At 41.4% G+C, this 23,305-nt stretch overlaps 1 protein-coding gene across 1 annotated transcript in view; it reads left to right on the top strand.

Annotated features, from left to right (window-relative positions):
• The window catches only part of LOC126355173 (protein embryonic gonad-like), a 351,172-nt gene extending 328,418 nt beyond the window's left edge, over positions 1 to 22,754 (top strand). The window contains exon 3 of the mRNA XM_050005384.1: positions 16,635 to 22,754. Within this exon, the coding sequence (XP_049861341.1) occupies positions 16,635 to 17,801 (1,167 nt within the window). The 3' untranslated portion in view covers positions 17,802 to 22,754. The remainder of the gene's footprint in view (positions 1 to 16,634) is intronic.
• The last annotated feature ends 551 nt before the right edge of the window (positions 22,755 to 23,305 follow it).

The raw sequence follows: 23,305 nt of genomic DNA, 5'->3' as shown, positions 1-23,305 counted from the left end.
CTGGAACCGAGTGACCACTACGGTCGCTGGTTCGAATTCTGCCTTCGACATGGATGTGTGTGATGTCCTTAGGTTAGTTAGGTTTAAGTAGTTCTAAGTTCTAGGGGACTGATGACCTCAGAAGTTAAGTCTCGTAGTGCTCAGAGCAATTTTTTTCTTTTTTTTTGCGGACTGTTGTCTGTGAACAGCAGCTACATCTATTCAACCTACGAAAAGTCCACGCAGGAGCGTTAGAGTACAACTTTCTGGATGCCATTTAAAGCCATTCATACATCAGACATTCTTCCTGAAGTTTCGATCATCCCTCAGTAATTATTGTTGTCCTTTGTAAGGTAATCCACTAGTTTCATAAAAGTAAATTATTCTGCTTTCTGGAAGATAAAACAGATCTCATGTTTTTGCACATTGCCACCAGCTTATACACTTGGTCTTTTGGCCTTGGCGTGAAACGTTGGACGCATATCAGATTCCGAGTAGCAAATCGGAGCTCCACATCACATGGATTCTTTTTTAAAAGGGTCCAAAGATCATTCAAAATCTGGTTTCCACAACATTTCTTGTACAGAATTTATGAAATGCAGCACTTATCGTGCACAAACCAGTCACATATTCAATTGTTTACCCAATACGAAACAGTTTTATCTCCATTATCAGTACGGAGGCTACTATGTCACAAACGTTTAGTAGAAGAATTAGGCTTATGTTGTGTTCCTTCCGGTGCTTTAATTTGTTACTTAGGCCCTTCCCAAAGATTATCTTCTAAAGAAGTGCAACCACGTTTAGATTCTACCATTTTCCAGAAATAAAAATTGAAGATAAGACCCCTGAAACCTGCACAGTCTTTCTATGGAGATACGCTGGCGATGAGCTGTCGCGAATAACGAACTGCGCGTTGGCATAGTGTTGCAGTTTATTCGTTAGAACAACACGTAGAACAACACATGCAAGTACTTTAGCAAGTTTTCCCAGCAGAAATATTCCTCAACTCGTGTTGCCAGTTGACACACGTCGTTACGCAAGGCTAAGCAATTTCCCCCTAAGCTTCCTATCATATTTTTTCTACTCGTTTCCTTTTCTCAATAAATAAATAACGGCAACAGCTGCCATGAAAATATTTATTGATCTCTTATTAGTTCACAACTAGTTTCTTGGCAATAAAGTGAAAATCCCCATTAATGTATGAGTACAAAACAAAAGCCCAGTCTTTGGAAGCGGTAAAATCCGTCATGGATCTGGGTGTGACTATTCGAAATGATCTCAAATGAACGATGAGATTGCACACGTAATGGGGAGGCGAACTCTAGATTGCGGTTTATTGGTACAATCCTGAAGCGATGCAAGAGCATATATTATTATCACCAACTTTCAAATCGCACAGTGGTCGCCATTCGAAGATAAGGGAAATTAGAGTTCGTACTGAGGCGTTCAGACAGTCGTTTTTCCCTCGCGCAGCCCGCGAATGGAGCAGTGGGGAGGAAATACGACTTTGGCGCGAATAGTGCCCTCCACCACACACCGCTTGGTGGATATCTGAATATATATGTAGATGTAGAAAGTCCCGTTCCCAGGTGCCAAAAAATTGAAGCATTGACATGGGAAAGGTCGTAACTGCCCAAAATTACAGTTTTGATATTTTTATCGAGAAGGCAGTATGTGGTCATGTCAGTGTCACAGAGTAGAGAGTATGCCTAGATACAATCAAAATTTGCTGAAAGCATGGTTGTTAGTTAGAGGAAGTTATATGTACAGAGCTGTTGGTGCGGACAAGGTAGTATCTCTTTTTACAGCGTCTCTGCAACTCGGGAACAGAATATGCCTAGAGGTGTTGGTACCAAGTCGTACTGTTTGTTGTGATACAAATCTATATGTATAAATCAGTATGCCACCAAAACCTCCTCCATTTACAGTGGTAAGTTCAAATTTGAAGTTTCAGGACATTCCTGCATGCCCTGTGAAGGGGAATACGATTTGACTGAGAAAAGAAGAAAAGGATGCAAGACATTTCCCGCAAAAGGTAGCAGAAATGATTCAAAGTGCTTAAGATGTAATAATAATGATGAAAATAATTATAATGATGAAAAATGAGGAATTCTTTGAATTTTATGCAGAATGCGACAAATTATTGAACACAGCTCCTTTAAAAACCAGCTGTCTAAAATGCATTAGACTGTCAAGAAATGATTTTCATGTCACAAAAAAGGCAGTCATTCAATGATACTGAAATGTTGATGGAGCATGGAATTCTTAAGAAAGGACAACCATTCGTGTCAATCAATAGTTTGCAATGATTACAACGCCTTGAAAGACTACCAGTCATGCCCGATTTAAAAAAAAGAAAAAAAGGACTTATTATATATGTTGAACTTCTTTGATGAGAAATATCATGCATTTTACCGCAAAATCTGTGCATAATGTACGAGGGTTGACTGAAAAGTAATGTCTCCATCTTCGTAATTCTGCAACAGTTGGCAGCATTGGTATTCGGCAGGTACAGGCTTGTTCCGTAACCTCTTTTCTGCAGCCCCAGTTGGCTGGAAGCCTTAGCATTGAATGGTTTAGTTGTTACAGTGTGGAGCGAGCCCTGCACAGACGGCCGGTCTATGCGATTGAATTCTTGACAGCAGAAGGTGTCACCCCAAAGAAGATTAATCAGAGAATGGAGGCATTACTTTTCAGTCAACCCTCGTACAAATAACAGTAATTCTGATTTTGGACCACGAGAGGTTTCCCATGTTTTACCTACAAAAACTGAACCTCGTAGATAATTGTTCAAATTTCGTATGTAACACAAAATATGAGAGTATGCCTTCCGTTCTAAGCAGTTTCTGTAATAGTGTTAGTGCAAACGAATTCATAAAATTGTTTTTTCGTTATCCTGAAAAGTTTTCTTTCTGGCAGTTACTACCTTCCCCAAGGCAGCACCTCAACTGACCTAAAAAGGATGTAACAACAACGTTTCGTTAACCTACGTAGGGTAAATTACATGACAAAATTTTGTAATTACGTTGCAAAAAAGAAAAGTTCCTTTCTGGCCATGGAAGCTGCCCTCAATAAAACATAGAAGTCCCCTAATCTCATGCTGATCATAGGGTAAAAACGCAACCGTCAGAAAACTTGAAGAACTACACACGAGATGTAATCCTGAAAAGTCAGGGATACTGAGAACCCAGTCATGTTATATAATAATCACGATGATAAATAAGGGTACCCACAGAAACTGAAAACCAATTCTAAGAACTCCCAAAAAAATTAGTGCTTATACAAGCAGAATGAGAGGATTTGCGAGGAGCGACTCTGTCCATGGCATACCATGTACTGAAAGCGTGAGCGTAATACACGAAAATGTGCGATAAGATTGGCCTGGCTAAGACAACTCGTAGCCTCGACAGTCACAACACACAACACAGTGCCAATTTAAATCAAAATACCTGCCACCAAGAAAGACAGGGGGAGACCTATGCAATGAAACATTGATACAGAGAACATGTTAATAAGAAAACACATGTACATTGCACTAACAATAAATGTATACGGTGTAGTGAAAGTAATATTTACAATGATGTACCTCTACACGGAAATATAAATAGCAGGGGAAATATAAATGAAGACGTGTAACTGGAACAAATTGTTTCCTGATAAAATCGAAATAAAAATAAAATGACTGTGTGCAGGCCAAATGTCCATAATAGACAAAAATCCAGTAGAGTTAACCATCAAGTATTATAGTAAGATGTATGGGAATCAAAAATACTCGTACACTGTTTTAAACGGGTGTGTCATATATAAAGTACCAGTGGGAGTAAAACGAATAAATGTTATAAAACTTACAAATATCCGTAATTAACATTTTGTATAGGATCATAACCTCTATTATTACATTGAAAGGAAATGTAGTATTCTCTCTCTTTTCATTACGGAACTTGCAGACCGTACATCTTCTTTGGGAAGTGGGAGGCGAACGTGAGGATGTCTAGGACCAACGCCCGTGGCTCGGGACTGTGGGAAAGTAGTGGCGCGGAACAATTAGTTCCGCGGTCAGGCGCGATGGCGCGGCAGTCGGCGGGCCGGCGGGCACCGAGACAAATGAAAGGTGTCGTTACTCAGCGGCTGTGGGTATAAGTCAGGCGCGAGGCGACGTCTTCATTAGGGGCGTGGTGTGGGGACGCACGCAAAACGAGGAACAAGGTCCGGCGACGTCGCTTTTCATTAGCACCGCAGCGCAAAAAAGCCCCGCGGCCGACCATCTCACTTCCTGCCCGCTGAGATGGCGAGGCGGACGCAGGCCGGGACAGCCGCCGCAAGACTGTCTTCGGGAGCGATTGCGAGCCACTGCCATCTGTCACTCTTTTACGAGTTTAGTCCGTCTGCATCTGCAAATTTATTTAGTTCACACACAACCGCCTGTAGCTGTGGATATACAGTCTGCAGAATTATCTTCCTCCATTTTCTCGGTAGTTTTTAATCTAAAATTTATATTTTATACTTACCTTAATTATCCGAAACATAGCCTCCACCCCCATCTACCCTTGGCTGGGGTGTGTCATCTTTGTGCCGACATTTTCGTGCATTGTTTACAGTGAGTGTTCCGTGTTGTGTATCTTTTCCGAAGTGTTGCGAACGGACAACATACTGTCGTGATTTTTACATCTCTTGAGAACAGAAACCAGACTGTCACCATGTTATTTAATTGTCAGTCTACTATGTTACTTGTCTGATTTCTGTGTATTTTATTAGCATTGCCAACCCTTCGCTTTTTGTTTTAACTTTCCACAATTTAAGTCACCGTTTTATCACCTGCTTTTATTTTTTCTTCTCTTCTCCTTACGTTTTAAAAAGTATGTAGGCTGCAGAACAGCGTACTAAGCTGCTGCCAGCCCGCCCCCTTCGGGGGGGAATCGAAATTCAATAAAGGAAAAAAAATCCGAAACATATGTCGTAGAAAGTAATACGTTCCTTGACTGGCATTGAAACATCGGCCTTCTGAAGTATTAGAGTAAGGATCTCCGCAATGCAAAAGGATTATTTTTTAGTAAATCCCAGTAGTGGAGCATTAATGTGTCGGTCTATCGGTGTCCAAACAAACCTGCGACGAAACGCTCAGTTTCGATATCTCTTTCTCTTCCACGTTAACTGTCCAGACCAACAAATGATGGGTGAACGAATTCTTTTCAAGCTATTTCATTTCTCTTGGTTTCTACTGGCCAGCTACAATCTGGCGTCTACTTTCTTCACTTGTAAGTTAACATCTGACGACTTGAGGGTTTATTCGATGTATTTTTCCTTGGCGAGCAGAGACGTTCATTTCATGTCTATGTGATTACTCTGGTATTCACAATAGGTATTTCATTTCTCTTGGTTTCTACTGGCCAGCTACAATCTGGCGTCTACTTTCTTCACTTGTAAGTTAACATCTGACGACTTGAGGGTTTATTCGATGTATTTTTCCTTGGCGAGCAGAGACGTTCATTTCATGTCTATGTGATTACTCTGGTATTCACAATAGGTATTTCATTTCTCTTGGTTTCTACTGGCCAGCTACAATCTGGCGTCTACTTTCTTCACTTGTAAGTTAACATCTGACGACTTGAGGGTTTATTCGATGTATTTTTCCTTGGCGAGCAGAGACGTTCATTTCATGTCTATGTGATTACTCTGGTATTCACAATAGGTATTTCATTTCTCTTGGTTTCTACTGGCCAGCTACAATCTGGCGTCTACTTTCTTCACTTGTAAGTTAACATCTGACGACTTGAGGGTTTATTCGATGTATTTTTCCTTGGCGAGCAGAGACGTTCATTTCATGTCTATGTGATTACTCTGGTATTCACAATAAAGTGCCTGGTAATAGGTTCAATGAACCACCTTCAAGCTATCTATACCCGTGCAGCGATTAACATCTGGCCTGCCCAGTGTCAGGGGCACTCTCATTGGGGTTAGCTCAATGAGCAAGGCTCTATAGTAGGTTTATACTAATTCAGCTGACACATTTGTAACGCTGTAGGACCTAGTAACTAGTCTTAAGTTTACATGATTGTAGTAGATTAACATATTAACTTTTGCCCATTGCTCACTCCCAATAGCTTACCTACTAACTAGTTACTAAAATAAGACTTAGAATTAGCTGCAACTAATACCTTGTATAACTATTTTGGCCCACTAATCACATAAGGCAGTGGGCGAGATGTATAAATAACATTCCTTCTGGAAAAAAAGAATTTTTTTTAAAAAAAAGGTATCCATACCGTCCCACTATCGAACGGCGCGGGGGAAAAACGAGCACATAAATTTTTCTGTGCGAGCCCTGACTTCTCCTTTCTTATCGTGACAATCATTTCCCCCTATGTAGGCAGGTGCCAACTGAATGTTTTCGCAATCGGAGGAGAAAACTGGTGATTGACATTTCATGAGAAGATTCCGTCGCAACGAAAAACGCGTTTGTTTTAATCATTGCCACTCCAATTCATGTATTATATCTGTGACACTATCTCCCCAATTTCGCGACAATACAAAACGAGCTGCCTTCTTTGAACTTTTTCGACGTCATCAGTCAGTCCTAACTGATGGGGATCCCACACCGGACAGCAATGCTGCAGAATAGGGAGGACAACGCGGTAAGCGCTCTCTTTAGTAGATCTGTTCCACCTTCTAAGTGTTCTACCAACGAATCGCAATCTTTGGTTTGCTCTATCCGTACCATTATCTATGTGATAATTCCAATTAGGTTATTTGTAATTGTAATCCCTAAGTATTTAGTTGAATTTTCGTCACCATTACTGACATGTACTGGGAGTGCTGAAAATTAATGCCTCCGAATTTTTTAGGGGAAAACTGTTAAAGCTTTTTGAATAAAACAGAGTTTATTAACATTGTACATCCTTACTTTTCATGTATGCACGTTTGCAGCTCTCGGCCGCTAGAGGGCTCCGAATTGTAACGTGTAACATGGCTGTGTGTAACGTAACTATGTCTGTGCGTAAGAAACAGCGTTTCGTAATCCAGTTTCGAATTCGAAATGTTTCGTCCACATATGGAGTATCGTCTCCTTCAGCAAGACTATGACAGATCACAGACGAGCTCTATGACATCTGCAACAATCCGACACCTTGGGTTCACTGTCATCGATCATTATCCATGCAGTCCCAAGTTGTCCACAACCGATTTTCATCTATTTTAAAGACTTAAAGAACAGAGAACTTCATAGTGATGAAGTGATGCAAGCAGAGATGAGGTTGTGGGTCCGTCAACAAAATCAAACATCCTACAGTGACGGTATCAACAAACTGGTTCATCTTGGGAGAGATATGTTCGTTACCAGGCTAACAATGGTGACAAATAAATATGTAGACATGAAGAAAAAGTATGTAGAATGTTAATAACGTTTGTTTTATTTAAAATTCTTTATGGGTTTTCACATTAAAAGTTTGGAGGCATTACCTTTCAGCACGCTCTCATATTCTCGTCACAGCCAACATGCAACGCTCGTTACTAATGCGCAAAAGTCCAACCCCTGCCGAAAGCACTTACCTGTAGGTTTTTCCACCAGATCGGTGACAAATTAAAGAGAAACTGTAGCTGATGAGTCGCATTTCTGCAGCTTAAGGTTGTCAGTAACTAGCAATTGTCAGGAGGAAGCTCACACAGAAAAAAGGGTTCAGAGTTTATAAAGATGTTAATGCAGCTTCGTTGTTAATGGCCGCACTGTTCGCATAAATACGACAGACGAAACGCAACCCGTACACACTCCTTGTCAAACCCTTCACTTCCTGCTCGGCTGTCTTAAATATCTTAACCACGAGGAAACACGCAAGAGCCACTCATCTGTTCTGAAGGTAATGAGTTCCAAATTTGGGATATATTCTACTTTTACTCTTCCTTGGTGTGCCACAGAAAATTCTGGGAGTGGTTAAGTGGCTGGGTGTTGTATGTACTTACCAAGTTCTAAAACATTTGCTATAAACACAGTGCAGCAAATCAAAGTGCATGACCATAAAAAATATATGGACAAATTTCTTACCCACAAATCCAACGAATATACGAAACTCACAGCAAACACCAACATGGTAAATTCCTGGTCCTCAAACTAGATTTAACTTAACAAGAGCAGGGAAACAAAAAATAAATCAGCAAATCTACAGCTAATTAACTCTGTAAGCTGGAAGGAACGATAATGAAATAGGGTAGCCTGACTCAGTTTCATGATACAATTCACAAATGAAATACGAATGAGAGTGACACAAAAATTAATTGTGCAGATCAGCTTGTAAGGGAAGAAGGAACGGGACTGAGTCGTGAGTCACAGTGGTTCTGAGATTCTTTTTTTCAGAAAATTTCATGCACTCCGAGAAAGGAACACCAATGCTTGAAAACTCAATGTAGCAACTTATTGTGTGTGGATCTAGGATGGAATTTTGTGGCTGAACAGCAAAAATTCATATGACAACATTACTTCTACAAAATTCCTTTAAACATTAACCGATTTAAGGAGCACCTCCTGTGTACATCCATAACAATTTAAATGGAAGACATATAACCTTAATAGTCATCAGCTGACCGATAGTTAAAAAAGAAAATGACTCTGTACAAGAGAGTAGAGCTTTGACCGAACACCGATTTATTTAATTTAAATAGGAGCACCAGTGTAATCAATAAATTTGTTACCTGTTTACTCAATGAGGCTCCTACAGTCACTATTTCAACACGTCATTTAAAACATTACTAGGTAAACAACTGAACACGGTGCCACAGTTACAGACAGAAAGTATTAAAATGATAATCAAATCGACTCAGCTTTGCGAACATGGCGTAATTGTATAAACATTCTGAGCGTAACCACCACAGGGATATTAGATAAAAGTGTCAGCACTGCCAAGGGCATAGCTATAGCTGAAGCCACGCTCCAGGGAGATACACCCGCAGATAATCTTAAACATGACATAAATAAATCTTCGATTAACCAACAGACTTGACAACTGTTCGACTGATTTTGAAATATACCTGCCATATAAGATATCAAGGCAATACGATAAACCCATGTCCAAGAGATCAGTCTCCCACAGACTGTCAATGTCACGTTGTCTCTGTGGAGCCATCATCCGCCCACTGACGCATCTGACGATCCATATACAATAGCGTCGCACCAAGAAAAGACCCGTTTTTGTTTCGGAGCACACTCGCAGAGACGAACCCCATCAGCGCCACCACACGGCTGTACCCAGCGCCACACTTCCTGAACTGCCGCGACGCGCCCATTGCCTTGGCCCGGAATTAAACCACACAACGAAAGATAGCACGAATAGACAAACAACACAGAAAAAGGCCTACACTTTGCAGGAATATAGACAAGATAGGTCCAACACAATAGAACACTAGGCCAACCGATTAGGTATAAGAAAGTCACCCTTTTAAACACAACTTGACAAAGATATCAGAGCACAACCCCAGGATCCAGTTTACATAAACCTTCAACAAGTGAGACGTATTTCAGCCAAATACACTTTGACCTTGCAGTGAGCCTGCCTTTAGGACGAAAATAAACATGAAAACAGTGAACACTCCAACTGCTAGCACAGATTGAAGATCACTCGCAATATGGACGCAAGCGACTGCACACTGCTGTTTTCGTCAAGCACCATCGGCAAGACGCTCTTCTTGTGCACCGGCGCTCAAGAACACACACTTGTGTATCGTCAACATAGTTTCCCCTGGAGCCGGGATGCCAGTTACCGTCTGCCCTCGTGGCACAGTAACCGATATCCATAATTATGGTTATAACTAGATTCGTTAGCTGCTAGCTAAGACTGGGACTCCAGCAGGCTACACCACTGCTGAACACACAAACTCTTGGAACTAACGCTGACTTCTGTCTCTATTGCTACCATGTTGTCGTAGCTCTCCAAAGATAAGGTCTCCGCCCAGGGATCCTTGCAACTCGAGCGTAGCGGCAAAGTCGGCAGAACGCCGCACATGGCGCGACCACTGGGTGACCATCGACAGACAACTGCTTGTCACGCCCCTCGCAGCTGTCATGATTCCGACATGCGGTGGTGAAGGGACGGCGAAGAGTAGGCAAATACTTGTCGCCAATCGCATTTTCGTCACTCAGCAAAAACGCATTACAACGTACAAGAGACGTTTTGAAGTATTATAAGGTGACCCAAAAGTAATGATGGAATGGAAGTAGGATTTTGTAGATTTTTGGGTATTATATGTGAATTTAGAGAATGTATATTAGCAACAAGATTTCTTAAGGCGTCCGATATTGTATGTAGCTGACAGGGCCCAGAGCAGAGTTGTCTGAAATTGCAGGAGTTTTTAAATAGGAAAGATTTGTTACATAACGAAAAACAGTTTTTAGCGACGACATTCTCGGAGCTAATTTTATTACAGCCCCTGACTTGCTTGAGAAATCAACCTCCCGGCGAATATGACTGTTCCCATAATCAGGAGTTATCGTCAGAAACTCTTTAAGCTCTGTCTTATCATCATCACATCCAGTTTTGGTTTAGGCGTCCTTGTCTGCTCCAATTTAAAGAACATTGCAGATGTTCTTTTCATATCTTCTTAGGATGCTCAACACTCCTTTTCCCCTGAAGCGTATATTTGTATATTATTTTAGATATTCGTTCTTATGGCATCATTTGAATGTGTTCACGCCATTTCTTTCCGCGCTCTTCTATACTTTTGACACCCAGTTAATACCTTATTTCGCTGTTTTTTATCTGATCTACGAGTTTGTAAGTAGCTAGAATTCTTAAGGTTCTCATTTCTGCTGCCTAAACCTCCTCCTCCGACCGGCGGTTAGGGTCCAAGCTTGACCCATACATTAGGACTGCCAATTAATCATTTTAGTACTGTTCCTTTTTCTAACTTTTTTGAAGAGAGTATGATTTATGGAGTATATGTGGAGTGTAACCGTGTATGGAAGTGAAACATGGAGAGTAAAACGTTTAGACATGAAGGGAATAGAAGCTTTTGAAATGTGCTGCTACAGAAGAATGCTGAAGATTAGAGGTGTCGGTCATGTAACTAACGAGGTCGTACTGAACAGAATTGGGGAGAAGAGGAATTTGTGGCACAACTAGACCAGAAGAAGGGATCGGTTGGTAGGACACATTCTGAGACATCAAGGGACCACCAATTTAGTAGTAGAGGAAAGCGTGGATACTAAAATGGAGGAGACCAAGAGATGAATACACTACGCAGATTCAGAAGGATGTAGGCTGCAGTAGTTACCAAGAGATAAAGAGGCTTGTACAGATAAAGTAAGATGGACAGCTGCATCAAAACAATCTTTGGACTGACGACCACATAACAACAACAACATGATTCATGGTAGGCCTGATGCTGGAATTATTGCAGTTTGTTTTCTTGATCATTGTGTAACGATGTATGAGACCTCACTTTCCAGGTACTCGAAAGTATTTATTTGTTCTAGCAACTTATCATCAATTATTATTTTTGCTCTTAAATGTTCCTTTTCATGGAATGTCATTACCTTAGTTTTACTTCTAGATACTGTCACATTCTAATCATTTGACATCTTGTGTAAAAACCAAGCTGCTCTCTGTAATTTATCCTCTGAGTCCGCTAATATTATTTTATCATCTGGAAACTGGGGTGTATTTATAACTTCATTATTAAGCTTATAGTGGTGCACTGATTTAGTCTGCCATGTTTTCATGATGTTGTCTATGTAGATGTTAAATAACGCGGGTGATAAAGGACACTCTTGAGTCACTGCTTGACAGAGGTTTCTCGCAAACGGTCTACTTTTTTGTACTTCGATTTACGCTTTGAATTACAGTTATTAGATGCTGGGATGTACCATCTTTTCTAAAATTTCCAATCATTTAACACTATTAACTGTATCAAAAGCTTCCCCTTAGTCAATAAAGGCTACGTACGTATCAAAAGCTTCCCCATAGTCAATAAAGGCTACGTACGTAGGATGATTGTATTCTCTATGTCTTTTAATAATTTGGTAGACTGGAAAAGCACTAACTCAGCAAGATCTTCCCGTCAGAACCCAATCTTTTCTCCATTAAGAAGCGTTTCTGAACGCACCTTTAGTCTGTTTGTCATTAGCTTTGCATAAACCCTGAATTCAGGGTTCAGAAGACTTATACCTTGATAACGGTCACATTTTCTGCGATCCTCTTATCAGATAATTGCGAGAAATTTCTTTATTTGGTTTCTCAGTAATTTTTTTTTTTCACAATGGGATAACTGCTGTTTGCCAATCCTGTGGTATGTTGCTGTACTTCCAACAAGTTTTTACAAAACGTAACAGTTGTGTGAATAATGATTCCGAAGCATATTTAAATTATTCCCCATTGAGGTTGTCTTCCCCTGAGGATTTTCTGTTTCTGGATGTTTTTGACACAACCTTTAGCTCTTCCATTGATACAGGATCAACGTGCTCGTAACTAACTGCAGTTTTACAGTTTAACTTTACTGAGTTGTTTCAGCGTCCTATAAGCTTTATTTGTTTTCCACGTACGTCCTGCTCCATTTCACTCATAAAATGTTCGCAGTTTTTTTTTCTTGTCTCTATTTTGACCATTGCTGTGTGCCGCTAACACTCATAACAGTTTCCTTGTTTCTTTGAATGTACATATTTCAGGTAGCCTTGTTTCTTACATTTTATGATATCTGCTAGTTCTTGGTTCCAGATCAGCAGTCTCCTTTGGTTTCTTTCCCTAAAGCATCACCAGCAGATTTGTGTATTATTGTCACTATCTCTTTTCACATTTCATTAACATTCTATTTTTCTAGTACATATTTTAGTTCTTCATCCATTTTCTGTATATACTTCTTCTCGTGTTTGTTTTCTGATTGTACTTTGGTTGTTAAGCCGGGGGATCTTAGTTTTCATATATAGACAGTACTAACGTAATACCCTCTGTCTTATATTAATAGGATGGTTTTCCCTCTTGCAGTCACGTAGTCTATAATAGGCCTAGTACACCTAGCACTCTATGTAAATTTTTGAATATCTGTATGGCGGAAAAACTATTTGTTAAGTGAAAGGTTGAAAACACCTCAGCAATTGTAAGGATTTGTGCCAGTCAACCGCGACGCTTGGGGTCACAGCACAACATCTGAAGATGGGCGTATAAGAGCCCGAAACTATTCGTTTTCTAAATAAAAGAACCTTACAACTGCAGCAGTATTTTCAACCCCTGGCGTAATGCTCAGCTGTGGATGTTCCTCCGACAGGATTGTGTTTGTGAAGTGACTGAATACAGAGACATCTCTTAACTGTTATCCATTAGAGTTTTTAGTATACTCTCCGTGTGACCCCACTAGTCCATTAATGGTGGATTTACCTAGCCTCACACTGAAATCTCCTACAATTCTAAAAGTATTCTGCTTTAGGTATTCCACTAATCGTCGTCCTTATGCCTTCGCAGGTTGCTCGCGTTTGTTCCCTCTTTCCCTCCTCTGGCACATATACACCAATTATTTGCACCAGCTTCCCCAATATCTTTAACCTTAAATATATCAGTCTTCCATTTATCAAGGTATATGACTGCAATCATTCTCCATGGGTACTTTTTATTGTAACTGCAACCTCCACCAGAAAATTTGAAACATCTACAGAACACCATGTGAGTTCGAGAGTTTCTGACAATGCTCACTTGTTTAAAATCTGCTTCCGGGATGAAGTGCTAGTAGTAAACATTGCTTCGCCCGCAGCAGAGTACTATTGTTAAGATTTATGCTGTAGAGTTCCGTATGATACGGTGACAAGTGCTTTATGGAATGAGTACCTCACTGAGCTAGTAACAAATAGATTCTGTATTGGGTATGTTGCAGGGAGAGAAAGAAAATCTGAGAGCTGCCTATGGCCACGCATCAGAGTAATGTAGTATAAAGAATTACATTGCAGATGTAATCAGAAATGACGGTTGAAGGTGCTTGTTTTCTTCATGTATGTAGGATGATGTCATATATCAGTATTTTATTAGTGGGAAGTCTATGCACTCTAGAGTCAGGATCACCGTGCACATTAGAAGACATTGGTTTTAAGGCAGTGGGAATATAAAAATTTCATCGAAAGCGTAACTGGCTGACGTGTAATGGATCATCAAACTGTACCATGGTCATGGCCTTCTACTGATGGTTTGAATAGTCAAAATGGAGATCTGGGAAGTTTGGAAGGAACGTTTTCATCTTCCTCCGCTAAAAGGAATTTAGTTTTTAAGCTCTGATTTATAACTACGGAAATGAATCTTTTGAGTCTGATTCTGTCTAAATGCTAACAATATCGAAGTACATTTCAGAAACCAGTATAGGATGTATGTGAGGCAGAAGACTTTAGATTTAATGCAACATTTGTTATTTATGCAAGGGAGTACCGTACACAGCATCACTTTACTTAAATATGTCTGAAAATCGTTTCAGACATACTTCTGAATCCGACGCACCATAAGATTACTGGGTATTTTTTCCTCATAGGCAAATTATATTTCGAACTTATGAGTCTATATGGACGTATATGACATTTAAAACTCTAGTTTTAACGACAGTTTTTCCATCGTTGGCCTTTGTTATTGGTTAACACAGAGACTTTTACCAAGCAACAATCAGCAGCAGAAGTCCTATCTTTTGTTTTCTCAATAAATAAGAGACAATATTGTTCAGTAAGTTTTGTATGGCTATAGATGGATGGACTAACAACTTAGTGAGTAGACTAAATTTACAACTAAATCTGTATGCGTACTTCACAAGTCATTGTACAGTTCGTGGCGGTGTGTACCCTCTACCACTAACAGTCATTTCCTTTCCTACTCCAATCACAAAAAGAGGGGGGAAGGAAGACTGTTTGTACGCCACCATATGAGCTCTAATTTCTCGTATCTTATCTTCGTGATCCCTGCACAAAATGTATGTTGTTGGCAGTACAATCCTTCTGTAGTCAGCTTCAAATGTTGGTTTTCTAAATTATGCCAATAGTGTTCCTTGAAATGATTATTACCTTCCCTCCAGAGCTTTCCATTTGTGTTCTCGAGGCGCCCACCCACTAAATAGGAACAAATCTGCAGGTCTGTATATTAAGGGGAAGCCATATTTGTAGGCTCATACACATTTAGGATGGAGTGGTCAACAGACAGGTTCAAATGGTTCTGAGCACTATGGGACTTGACTTCTGAGGTCATCAGTCCCCTATAACTTAGAACTACTTAAACCTAACTAACCTAAGGACATCACAAATATCCATGCCCGCGGCAGGATTCGAACCTGCGACCGTAGCGGTCACGCAGTTCGAGACTGTAGCCCCTAGAACCGCTCTGCAGGTTGCAGTTTTGACCTCGTGGTGTTTGCTGCAAATTCTGAGCTTGATGCTGTTATTGATTTGCGTCTTCTTCTGTTGCCGGTTCAGCTGTTTCAATTGCGTCGAACGGGTTGCTGGTCGTTACTTCCGGTTCCGCTGCTTCTATTGTGTCGAATGGGTTGGTGGTCGCTAATTCAGGTGCAGCGGTGGCGGTGATGTATTTCGATCGTTCCTTCTTGAGCGAATCGACCATGAGTGGCAGCTGGCGTCTGCTGACTCTCAGGAGAAGCACAGTTTGGATCGCTCCTTTCGCATTGTTTCTTGCTGCAGGTGCAGTGCAGTGACATTCCGCATCTGATTCAGAAGAAAAGTACGTATACACAGCGCTTCCGTAGTCGAAGTCCTTTGCCTAAGCTGTGATAAGCGATGTTTCTTTTGGGACAGCCATATTCATCAACGACTGAGTAGCGGGTGGGACCGCCGGAGCGATATATTCCTGTTGCCTTACTCATGGTCGTCACTGATGTAGCTGGATGCGGCCACTGACGGGGAGAATTTCTGTCGCCGCAGCCACAGTTGGAGTTACTAATGGTTCCGCCGGTGGGGCGTGTTCCTGTTGTCGTAGTCATTGTCATCATTTGTATGTGTAGTGTCTGACACCATTTGTTTTTGATCCCGTAGCTGAAGTTGAAATTGTGACGGTAGCCGCAATCGGGCACTGAAATAAATTTAACTGTGCCAAATGAAAAATTTATGTCGGATAGGATTTTCCGCTTTACGCTAGCACTCGCATTAACGGCTTCGGCTGTCTGAACACGATTCCCAAATTGTTGCACATTACATGCGTAGCATCCCCTGTCCATTACCCTCATTGCTCGCAGCCTGATTCTCGCAAGAAGACTTTATGTGCACTGACGATCATTAATTACCCTCAAGGAGCACATAATCGTATTTCACTTGTGTAGAGTCGACTCTTTTTTAGACATGCACGTAGTGTACGGTGAGTTGGGTATATGGATCGAACGTGAAGCATGCTCGGATAGTCTAATTAGCAAGGTCTGTCGTGTAGAAGTGGAAAATAAGGGAGTGAGTCCTGGCTGGTACAAATTTTTACTTGTCACCACTGAATTTGCCAGAATTTCAATTTCGTCATCATGGATAGGGTTTCCGATGAGGCTGCCAGCGGGGCACGTTGGTAGTGCCATAGCCATAGCCGTAATAACGAGTTCGTTGACAGGGCATGTTCCGCTTGCCACACCCATAGACCTCATTGGTGGAGTTGTCAATGAGAAACGTGCGCTAGCCTATGCGCAATTAATACACGCTAACTCGAATTTCGTTTTTTTTCTGTTCACAGTCTTTCTTCGGCCGGACGTACAATAACCTCGGTTCCATCTCCGAATGCAAGAACAACGGGGAGTGCGTGATCAACAAGAAGAACCGGACGTCGTGCAAGGCGTGTCGCCTGCGCAAGTGCCTGCTGGTGGGCATGTCCAAGAGCGGCTCCCGCTACGGCCGGCGCTCCAACTGGTTCAAGCTGCACTGCCTGATGCAGGAGCAGCGCCAGCAGCAGGACCACCAGCCGCCGCCGCTGCCGCTGCCGCCGCCGCCGCCGCTGCCGCACCATCTGGAGCCGCCGGGGCCCGCCAGCTCGCTGGGCAAGGCCAAGCCCCTCCTGTGGGCAGACGCCTCGCGGATGAGGCACGCCGCCGACGCCGACAACAACAACGTGTTCCCGGACAAGCAGCACCAGAGGGACACGACGCCGTCGCCAGCTCCGGTGCCACTGAGGGGTTTCGCGCACGCGCAGCAGCAGGGCGGCTTCGGCTCTCAGGACGCGGCGGCGGCGGCGGCGCTGTGGGCGGCGAGGAGCTCGCTGCTCGTGCCTCCGCACTCGCACCCCGGCGTGCCGGCCTTCGCCCTGCCCTTCCTGGCGTCGCCCTTCCAGCAGACGTCGGCGGCTGCGGGGGGTGGGGGTGTCGCCGCCGCGGCCGCCGCCGCAGCCGCCGCCGCAGCCTTCTACCACGCGCCGTCGCCTCACCGCAACTTCTTCCTCCCCTTCGTGCAGTCCCTGCAGCCCCCCAGGCCCGTGCAACACCAGCGGCTCCCGGCGCCCCTAGCACTCGAGGCCAGGCTGTCGTCGCCGTCTTCTTGCTCCTCGGCGACGTCGTCTCCCCCACCGCCTAGCGCGAGGCACAAGGCGCCTCTCAACCGGCAGCAGGAAGGCCAAAAGTCCGCAGTGGCGCTGTTGTCGCTGGGTCCCGTCCAGGAGCAGCCCATCGACCTGTCAGTGAAGGGCGACGAGAAGGGCGAAGGCTCGACCAGGTCGTGCAGCTCCGGATCCTCGTCCCCCGCCAGTGGTGGTGCGGCGGTAGCACAGGACTGTGGCAGCGACGCTGCCTTCTCTGGCGCAGAAGACAGCAACAGCAAGGCGACGGAGAGTGAAGACAGCGCCGTCGACGCTTCAGCGTCACAGACGCCTGCCGCGAGGACGACGCCCCTCGACCTGACGACCAGGTCTTGACACGAGACCTGAGTGTCATTCTTTCGCGTTATTTCTCCACTAAACACGCTGACGGTCGTTTGCATTCACTGGGAGAATATGAATACAGGGAGCAACCAAGAGTAGCCGGACACCATACCTTCATCATACCTTCTCAGCTGACTATGATGTACCTGACACAGGCTCGCATACGACTTCCTTTCTTGCAGATTCAGTATACTTCCTAATTTTACAAGCGAATCCGACAGTGATCCAGAAAGTGTAGAAAGTGTAGAATATATTTCTTTATTCCGTCTGTGATCGAGCTGAGCATCGTCGCGCTACGATGCTGAGTTGATTCTGTGTTTATCTTTTGACGATGCCACTATGGCTCTATTAAATCAGGAAATGTTTTTAAAACATATCTGAAGATAGTCATTGCGGACCGAAACCTGTAGTCTGAGGTCCTAACAAGTTTGTCACACACGAAAATAAAGAAATTTTTCTATAGTTCCAAATTGGTACTGAACGTTTCCTGAGGAATAAAAGAATAATTCTTCTCATACATCTTTTAAGTGCTGGTGTATCTACATCCATCTCCTGGACTGGTAATGAGTTACCGTCCTGCAAATTTCAGAATCTGCAGTCATATTTCAATCAAGTATGCAGGGTGACTCAGGGGGAAAGGTACATACCCTGAGAGGTGATAGTATAGTGATGCAGATGACAAACTTCATATCGACATAATTTCCTAGAAAGAACACATTTAATGTAGGAGTAGGGCTTGAACCTTCCGTATGTTTGCAGCGCCACATCAGACGCTATAACTGGGTTATTGATGTGCTTATTCAGCCATTTAATTACTTACGTTATTTCCCATCAAATGACCCACAGTGCATAATAAATTTGTTAAAAGGCTGCATCATAGATATAATTTTTCCAAATTCTGTATTTGGCTCAACGTGCAATGTGATCTTGAAACAGGATCCACAGCTTAAAACAGGTGGACAAGTCATATCAACACACTTTACTGAAAATAAACTGAACATCGTGATGAACACACATAAAAGCAATTTACCTGGTTAACAAATTAGGCCTAACATTCACGTTAATAAACATTCAAAACCAACTAATTACTTTCAATGCCATACGCCTACGTAGCATTTTTATATTCTTAAATCTATTGCCCTATTGTAAATGACTATTACAATGTATCTTGCGCCATGATCATGGGCCAATATCACCAACTGGTTCAAGGTACAATTTTTGTCCTACTTCAATAAATCCTTAGCGTAATCTGAAATAATAAAACGGCGGAAAAATTCACAGCATGGTTGTTGAGATAAATGTCTACCATAATTATTAACCACTTAATTTTAATTTCGTTTGTGCATATATAGCTAAAATAACATTAAATTAAGAACATAAAAACTTCCTTTTAGGTGGATAAAAGATATTTCTAAGAAACTAAAATAATTGCTCCTTGTTCTTCTAACTAGCTGTACTCGCATCATAATAGGCAACTATCGGTATGAAACAGGCTAAAGTTAGAGATAACGACCACAGATATAAGATTACCTCAATGTACACGCGGCTCGAGCTGCAAATCTCTTCCCCATATCGTTATTCTTTATATTATTCAATCATTGTCATAGTTTACAATGTACCACAGTCGTTTAGAGGAAGATGAGACGAACAATTTGAGGCAGGACACTTTCGATCTACAAATTCGGGAAACTACGTTAAATTGGCCTACTAGGAGTTCTTAAGCTAAGGCGCATGTGCGTAGCGTGAGATTTTCTATATTGTCGCTCTCTCTTGGCACATACTGTTAGTGCTAGAGAAGAAACGAATAGGACCCATTTTGTAGGAAATTTAATTTAGTTGAATTTTGCACTGCGACACGTTTTCGCTGGAGGGTGCGGTTTACGAGTATTAAAGATAAACCTTCAAAAGTAATATTAAATGTGTTCTGTCGCGGAAACCATTCGGAATAGGGCATATGTCCATATGAAGCTTTTTGTTCAGAACCACTAATACTATCACCCATCAAAGCATGTGCTTAGTGGTGGCACAACGATGTTGCTGTAAGGTGTATTGAACGAACTCGCAAACTTTCGCATCCACAAATGATCTATTTCAGGAAACAAATAACACACATTAAGAGACGACACTAAGGAAAATAACATATACACACATTCTCTGTGTGAGACCTCTTTCCAGAAGTAGTTGTTTGAAACTACCAAGAATGACAAAGCCGTAGTTGGTGAATTGGCTAATCATTCTTTGTTTACTTTTAGTGTCTAGTTTTGTTTAAAAAGCTGTCACCAGTTCTACTGCATTATGCAGCTCGCTTGGAAATGTTGTACTTTGTTAACCAACGCTGACGTTCTGAGCTTACATAAGTGAACACTGAAAGATGCGTTTGTTATTATTTCACGTAATTGGAAACGTCACTTGTACGATTGCAGTAGAAACACAGAAAACAGATATTGTTGATTTCTCTAGATATTAATCTTTGATAGACAAGGGGACGATGAATTGCTTATTCCATCACATGTACCCCATTTGAAGAGCCTCCTCTGTTCACTTAGCACTATAAGTGATACTCGTTAGTACATCTTTCTACGCAGGAAACAGCATTGATTAACACGTATCTACACAGGCTATTGAATTGCAAAGAACAGTCGTGAACAATTAACAATAAGCAACAAACTGTTAATTTTATACTACCTGCACATTTTCTACTCCTGGCAGTGGGAAGTACCTGTATATCGAGGACCACAGAGGACAGAACATGTGTTTATATGAATACTCCGCTCAAAACTGTGCTTTCGATCGAGTTACAAAGATGTGGTCTTCGAAATGTTTTCCGTTTAGTTCACTACAATTTCTCTAGGATTATATACATTTATTAAAGGCAGTTGTTTCAATTTGGACCTGAGGTCGTTGTCTTGCGGGAAAATAATAGTTTAACGTAAGTAGACGGTCAACAGTAAAATCTCCTCACACACACTTCCAGCCACAGTTAAAATTGCCTGTTTATAACTACCTACCACGCAATCTCTGTTAAGCACACAAGTTTTCTTCGGTTCCTTGTAACAATATCAGAAGCGTATCAAAGTGTCTCTTTGCAGCTTTCGAAAATATTAAACAGAAAATAGTAAAACTTGAAACGATCATAGAACTTCGGTATTTCACAGTAACTTGCTGGGTTTAAGACAGAATAGACTTAGAACGATGTACCCTCAAATACAAATTAATAATGAAATCGCAGATCTACCCAGTCATACTAAATCGTTTACTCGCCTCGATGTAATGTGAAGTGACCGCAGTGACTGGGAATTGTGAACAGAAGCTGCAAACTCATTTAATCAGTTTTAATCATGCCCATTTGTGTATACTAAAATACAGCAGGAGCCCTTTTAAAATCACCAATAGTATTGTGAGACTATTGCGTCAGACATCTTATAGTTGCGCGGATACTTCATACCACGTTAAGCAACGACGTTTTATTTGTCAGGCAGTCTGTCATGTGAATTTCTATAGCAATGGATTCATGGAAATCAAATTTCCGTATCTTGTGACAAAAAAAAATCATGATGTTGCAGATTACATAGTCCCTCAGTCAAGGTGGTCGTCAACGGCACTCTACAATCTTCTTTGAAAATCGAAGTGTAGAGCAGTGGGAGTCGTAAAATTTCCATTTCACTGTTCAAGAATGTGGATATTTGCTGTTCTTTGTTTCTAATGACTGTAACCTGTACCTTGCGCTAACCTAGTTACTTTTGAAGCTTGCGACACCAGCATAACTGTTTTGAGGACACCTTTGCTGTCCTTTTGACCATGCGGCTGCGGCGTAGTAGATGGCAAATGGCGACCCTGTCGGCGGTGTCCGGCTACTCTGGAGCACACAATGTTGTTCTCGACAGAACTCGAACACTCATTTCACGCCATGTTCCAAATTACGGAGAGCAACGCATAGCTTCTACCAGATCAACGCGTCATGATCTTCTGGTTGTTGCCGTCCGAACTCTATGACATAACGAGAAAATCGTCCCTATACTCTACTCCGTCCAAACGAATTATTGTCGTAAGATATTTATTTTGCTACAATGTATTATACAAATATTTGTAATGATTTAGTGAGCAAGAGTGTAAATCGAGATTGAGTAATTCCACTGCTGTCTGTCCGACGTTCTGGAAATTTCGAGAGTGATAAATTATTTCTCTATAATATCATATACTCAAATTGCTATTATGAGCTGAAGAACGAACTGTTGAAAAAATTTGCATGTTGTTACTACGATTCAACTGAAAAATTCGATGAAGTAACTCCTTTTGCACGCCACATAAATTTAAGTTTACTTGTGGAGTGTGTGTTTCCAAAAACCAGTTCAGATCTCATAGAGATCAAGTATTTGCATTAAAGTACACATTTTTGTCTTACTAACTAATCATCCTTTGGATAAATATAAGTGGAGTGGGAGTCCTTTAAAGAGATGTACAGATATTTCACAAAGGCCAGTATTATGTTTTTAATCAGGTTTATGGACATTGTAAATAACGAAACTGAGAATTAAAACTGTTTTATATCCGTAAAATGAAGTTGCTTCAACTGCCCTAGTTCGCTCAGTGTGGTTGTCACACTTGAAACATTGTTTAATTCCTGTATAAGTGATGTCGCAGCAAGCATTAAAAAACAAACAGGTTTCAAAATAAAATTATAATAATGGTAAAAATGTGTGCAAGTAATGTGTAAATGAAACCGTTATAGAGAACCATTCGAGCTCAAGCTAAAGGCAAGTGATAAATTAATTTTGTCTTCCACAGATTGTATACGATTTTGAACAATGTAGCAGCAGTGTTGCTTTTTTTATATCTGTCTGCTGTAGATGAAGATAAGAACGTATATTCGTTTGTATTTTTGTGAACCTGTGCATATTTGTTATTCATATTTATATTTGACAAACAAATAAAAGTTGTGGTTTCTTACTACTGAAGGTATTCATGTGTATTCAATCAGTTTCTCAATGTATGAGCTGGAGTAAATTGGCCCCTACAACTTTAAGTTATTGTATAGGAGCAAATACATTAACTGATTCTCTCTCAGGTGGAAACACAGTAGGTGAAGTAATACTTTTATTTTAAGCACTGCAGAGTTAACAGACTGCTTCGCATACTTTGAAGAATTGTATTCGGATTGAAAAAGGTAAAGATTCCCGAAATAGTACCCTAAACAGATCATAAACTATACTTTGGAACCCATTTCCAATCCGATTTTATGTTATTTCTCTAATGACCTACATGCCGAATATACTTCAAACTCACCTTTCTTCAGGTTATACATTTAATTTTCGAAATGCCTTGTCATAAAGATTTTTTTTAATGTCTTGTTGGAAGCTGGTCCCCTTAGACCAGAAAATATTCTCGAAATGTTGAGTCAAAGTCATCGAATTGGCATTTATTGCGATGACGAAGTGTTGTCCTACAATCATAGATGTGGTTCTTTCACTGCTGTACATATGCTCTACTAACATCTTTAA

The sequence above is a fragment of the Schistocerca gregaria genome, chromosome 3 (genome assembly GCF_023897955.1).
Source record: "Schistocerca gregaria isolate iqSchGreg1 chromosome 3, iqSchGreg1.2, whole genome shotgun sequence".
Classification (NCBI taxonomy): Eukaryota; Metazoa; Arthropoda; class Insecta; order Orthoptera; family Acrididae; genus Schistocerca; species Schistocerca gregaria.
This window is presented reverse-complemented; position numbering and strand designations above follow the sequence as displayed.